Below are 5,552 nucleotides of genomic sequence, written 5' to 3'. Positions count from 1 at the left end.
CCTAATTAAGCTTGTCAAGAAGTCTATAGATAGAACTGCCCACCAAATCCTGATTGAGATCCTTACATGTTTATTTCAAGCATATGAAGTAACATCCCCAATTAATTAGGCTTCCAATTTGGTTAATAATATTGACCTTGCATCATCTTGGTAAAAACGAAAATAATCAAGGAAAAGAAACTTAACATTGTTTAATTGAATGTTGAAATCTAACCATTAAATCTTCAAACTTTAGTCTCTCAAGTCATTATGATGCACCGCCAGCGCCAATTATGACGGTAGATTTTTCAGTACTCATTGAATAATGTTAACACCAAAAAAAAAATGTCTTTGTTTTTATTTCAAGAAGGTTTCTTTGGTTTGATCTTCGCATTGGACAATGGTGGCCTTAATACCAAAATTCTTGCCAGATTAGACATTAATCAGTTGATGGGTTACCTGACAAAACATTTATTTGTATGGTTGATGAAATGAAATATTTTGGGGTCATATTCTTCTTTTTTTTTTTAATAAAACATTAAAAAATTAAGTTTCTTCCTGATCTTGATGTGAATGGAATTCCATCCCAAACCTTTTGTATTAGAATTTAGAAGGTAAGTTCTTTAAAAAAAAAAAAAAAGAATTTATAGAGTAAGTGCACAAGCCACTGGCCATACTAGTTTTCAATTTTTGGAACAATTCTTTTGTGAACATTCCAATACATAAAAATGAAAGAAAAAAAAAATAATGTAAGGTCAAGATGGCCCATGTTAGAATTGAGATTAGATAATAATAATAATATTGTTACAAGCATGTAACGCCCTCGTCTGGTGCAATCCAAGTCTTTGAAGATTTTAATTGTAAATTTTTAAATTTTCAGAAATTTTCAACTGTGTTGTCATTCTCATGGTAAGCAAAAGCCCACTAATAATGTTGATAAAGCACTTGAATCTACCAATCGTGTGTCTTGTATCTGAATAATTAAACTAACAAATATAATGACCGAAAAATAAAACTACAGATATGAGGATCATTAAGAGATTGGTAAAGCACTTATGAGGATCATTAATATTGATAAAGCACTTAATGAGCTTATTATAGCTTAAAAGATTATTTTTCATGTACTGTTAAATATTGATAGCACTATTTGAGCTTGAAGCCTTATCATCACACTAAATGAAAAGTTGTAAAAGCCTATTTTACTCTCTTTATCCACCCCATCAATCAACATCATTATTTCTACATCTCAAGCAGCACTATCAATGTTTAAAATGGAATCTTACCTTATTTTTTTATTCCAAATTTTATTAATTCTTCCCCCACTAAGAAAATATAGAGATTAAGACATGAAAAAATTATGTGTTACGTTAAGGCCAATATCTGATCCTGTCTTGTTCTTGAAATAGTTTGCTTTTGGCCCTCGCAACTATTTTTTTCTACTCAAAATTCTTCCCCATAGGGCATGCCACCTTTTTCGTTTCCATCAGTGTTTGTCATCATTGCTGTTCTTTTTTATAATATCATCTAGTTGAGTTGATATCATTTCTTTATCTTGTCTGAATATTTGTTCTTTGTTTTTCACATGTTTTTCTGCTATCCTTCATTTTCTTTGTCAGAGTTCTAATGGAGTTTGCTGCTGGTAGTTCAACTCCTTATATTAATATGATTTATTTTCTTTGTTCTTCTTAAATGAATATTAGCTCTTGCATGTCTTGTTAGTTGATCAATTTTTCGCCTGCTAAATTTGGTTGGAGCTCTATATTTAAACCCTTTTAATGATTATGGTTCAATAGAATCTATTTTACATATCTTTCAGAAGACTTGTAGAATTTTTTTTTTTTTCGGTGAAAAGCACTTCTTGGTTTTATTCTTCTAAAGCTGCTTCCTGAAACGGTAAAATTTTATATTTAGTGGGTGCCTTTCTTGTTTTGTAATCTTTATGTTGTTTTCTGCTGTGGGTATCTGTCCCAAAAGGCTACAAATATACAAGGCCAAAACTAAGCAGTTGTAAAATTGTCTTGTGAGTTGTGCTAAATTGTCTCCATCAAGAATTTGTTTACATCTTTGTAGTTAATCTATTTAGTCTATATTTTCTCAGCAAAAATGCCACCTACATACTTCCCTCTTCGCTGGGAGAGCACAGGAGATCAATGGTGGTATGCTTCTCCAATTGATTGGGCAGCTGCAAATGGCCACTATGATTTAGTGAGGGAGCTTCTTCGCATTGACGGCAATCATCTCATCAAGCTGACTTCTCTCAGGCGAATTCGCCGCCTTGAGACTGTTTGGGATGATGAAGAACAGTTTGATGATGTTGCCAAATGCAGATCCAAGGTTGCTAGGAAACTGTTTCTTGAGTGTAAATCCAAGAATGGGAAGAATTCTCTCATAAGAGCTGGGTATGGTGGGTGGCTATTATACACTGCCGCATCAGCTGGAGACTTGGGTTTTGTTAAACAGCTTCTTGACAAGAACCCACTTCTTGTTTTTGGAGAAGGAGAGTATGGGGTTACTGATATCTTTTATGCTGCAGCCAGGAGCAAAAACTGTGATGTTTTCAGGCTTATTTATGATTTCGCCGTGTCGCCGAGGTTTTTGACAGCCAAGGGTGGAGAGTTGGAGGAGCACATTGAGGAAATTCCTTCTGTTTACAAGTGGGAGATGATGAATAGAGCTGTCCATGCTGCTGCCAGGGGAGGAAACCTGAAGATCTTGAAGGAGCTTTTGGAGAATTGCACTGATGTCCTGACTTATAGAGATAAGCAGGGGTCAACTATCTTGCATGCAGCTGCTGGTAGAGGCCAGGTTGAGGTGGGACTTTTTTTTGTTATGTTTTAGATTTCTATGGCACACTTAACCAGTTCAATAATAATATTATTATGTTGATCTGAATTCGGATTATCCCATTTGCGTGAAGAGATAAACTTCCCGACTTGTAAAGAATTTTGTTTGAAGTAGTATCTTTTTATAGATGGAAAGGGAATGAAATCTGATTTTGACCATTTCTATCTGGTACATATGCTGTTTAATTGATTTTTGTGTTCTTTAAGGTAAAGTCCACTGCTTTAGCATGCATATATCTATTATTATCCACAAAAACAACTCATCTTATATTCTTATGGTATGCACTTAAAAACAGGGCATCAACTTGATGATGGCTCACAGAAGAGGTCCTGTGAGCCAAGGGTTAAAAGCTAGAGAAAGTGGACTGCTATTCTAAATGTCATGGACTCTCAGTATTGCACGAGCTTACTTGTTAGGAAGCCTTTTTAAGATACCGTATATAAAATTTTGATTCTTAAAATTTTCTGAGTGTAGTTCTTTTGCATATTCGAGACTTTTAATTGGTTAATCTGATTTGTAGTAGAGTTAAATAATGTTCTTACAAAAATCGAAATAACATTGTTGTACAAAAGGTTATATCAATATGTACTTCATGCCTTCGACAAAGTTTGTACTTACAGTAGCAGTGTTATCTTAAACTATGCAGGTAGTGAAAGATCTTATAGCATCCTTTGATATCATCAACTCCACAGACCATCAAGGGAACACACCATTACATATTGCAGCCTACAGGGGCCAACCAGCAGTGGTTGAAGCTCTGATCCTTGCTTCTCCTTCAATGATCTCTGTAAAGAACACTTCTGGAGAAACTTTTCTCCACTCAGCAGTTTCCGGTTTCCAGACTTATGCTTTTAGAAGATTGGATCGACAGGTTAAGCTCATGAAGCAGCTAGCAAGTGGGCAGATTTTCAACATGGAAGACATCATCAATGCCAAGAATAATGATGGAAGAACTGCTCTTCACATGGCCATCACTGGGAATGTTCATTTAGAACTAGTACAACTCTTGATGTCTGCCCCATCAATCAATGTGAATGTTCGTGATAATGATGGCATGACTACGCTTGATCTCCTCAAGCAAAGGCCACAATCTGCCTCATCAGATATATTAATTAGACATTTGATTTCTGCTGGAGGGATATTCGGTTGTCAGGATTATTCTGCGAGAAGGGCCATTGCTTCACATATAAAGATGCTAGGAAATGGAAGCAGTCCTGGAACTTCATTTAGAATCTCTGACACAGAAATATTCTTGTACACAGGCATCGATGTTTCATCAGATGGTAATGCTAATTCTGGCAGTGGAGGAATGAGTTCATCATCAACAGAACTGAATCAGTTTGATCCAACCAATGATAATCAAAGCTCATCAACTGATAAAAAACCTGCAGGTTCTGTGAATGTTGCAGCGCAGCGACTGAAAAGTGTCTTCCATTGGCCCAAACTGAAAGAGAAAAAACCTGAAAGATTCAAGAAATCGTTAGATGAGGGTTCAGATGAACCTCCAACCCCATTGAGAAAGAGATTCTCGAAGCCCTCATCTCTTCCAAACAACAAACGTACACTTTCTGTGAGGAGCAACCAATCAAGTCCAACTGCAAAGAAAAGGTTTGCTTCGGGGATAATGCACGGTGTTATGCAGGCCATGCCACAGTTAACCGTTCCTGGAGGTCGATCACGGTCAAGTTCATTTTCAAAATCATCCATTTGTTCGCCTACTTCACTGGATAAACAAAAGGGAATTTTCACTGATAATGAAGATGCAGGACCTTCTTGTTCCAATCAACTTTTCGATGATGAAACACCAAATAACATGACTGAGAAACAAAGCCACAGGAGGTCGAAGAGCCAGTACTTCTGTTTCGGCGGACCAGGCCTGTCAGTGAAAACCCCAGTTAGCAAGCAGCGGCAAAACCAGAATGTCAATCCTTCCATCCTCTCGACGGCTTGATTGACATGATTATGAAAGGCAAGTGCATTGCATGGATCATAAAAGATGAACTTGCTAACATAGAAAGTCTTGGGAAGTCCTATATCAGGCTACTTATTTAGTAAGTGAAGTTTATGTACTTTCTACACAGTTCTGTCCCAATAACTTGTAATGTTGCGCTTGAAGCAAATCATTAGAAATGTAATGTTGCAATTCTAGTTTTTAGCATTTTATGTTGTATTTGCTAACCTCTTGTTAGCCTGAGAGAAGGGGAGATATGAGGAGGTGGGGATCTTCACGAGGGGAGTCCTGGAATTTTAGCTTTTGAGCAATTTGATATTCACTTTTGACAGAATAATTGCCTTGCTTATCATAGTGCCAAAGGATCTTATCATAGTGTCAAACGGCTCTTTGCATGACATATTCATCTAAGTCTAATTTGTCAATACAAATGTCTGATATGGGGATAAATGACCTACCAAAATGATAATATAGATAACAAACAAATGAATGACCTGCCAATGGAGAATATAAATGACAGATGTGTCAATTTTATGGTACTCACAAGTGCAAAAATCTATTTTAGTATAGATTTATGGTGACAAATCTATTTTAGTATAGATTTATGGTGATGAGTGTCGATTTCACAAGATTTTACAAGAAGATAGATTTAATCATGTATAGGGTTAATTTTTCAAATTCGAATTGGTTGGATGTGATTTTTAAGCAATATTAAGATTAAAAAAATGGTGAAAATAAATTAAAAATAAAACAATGCAAATGAAGTAATTGAGTTTCT

The 5,552-nt window shown here is 35.8% G+C and overlaps 1 protein-coding gene across 2 annotated transcripts; it reads left to right on the top strand.

The window, feature by feature from the left end:
* Window positions 1–1,232: 1,232 nt before the first annotated feature.
* Window positions 1,233–5,111, top strand: LOC102611260 (hypothetical protein). 2 transcript variants are annotated; one of them, XM_025095196.2, is made up of 3 exons: window positions 1,233–1,506; window positions 2,078–2,790; window positions 3,470–5,111. In XM_025095196.2, exons 2-3 carry the CDS (start codon window positions 2,083–2,085, stop codon window positions 4,772–4,774), a joined length of 2,013 nt encoding a protein of 670 aa, XP_024950964.1. In that variant the 5' UTR covers window positions 1,233–1,506; window positions 2,078–2,082; the 3' UTR covers window positions 4,775–5,111. The 2 variants fall into 2 exon arrangements, with proteins under 2 accessions (XP_024950964.1, XP_006469982.1); XM_006469919.3 differs by having other exon boundaries at window positions 1,234–1,618.
* Window positions 5,112–5,552: the final 441 nt, after the last annotated feature.

The sequence above is a fragment of the Citrus sinensis genome, chromosome 2, assembly GCF_022201045.2.
Source record: "Citrus sinensis cultivar Valencia sweet orange chromosome 2, DVS_A1.0, whole genome shotgun sequence".
Lineage (NCBI taxonomy): Eukaryota > Viridiplantae > Streptophyta > Magnoliopsida > Sapindales > Rutaceae > Citrus > Citrus sinensis.
Note: the sequence above shows the minus strand (reverse complement) of the source record. Positions and strands in the feature narration are given on the sequence as shown.

Excerpts from the sequence above, each read along its gene's own strand:
- LOC102611260 (XM_006469919.3), top strand. Across the intron at positions 2,791-3,469 it reads CTGGTAGAGGCCAGGTTGAG|GTAGTGAAAGATCTTATAGC; the intron begins GTGGGACTTTTT and ends TAAACTATGCAG.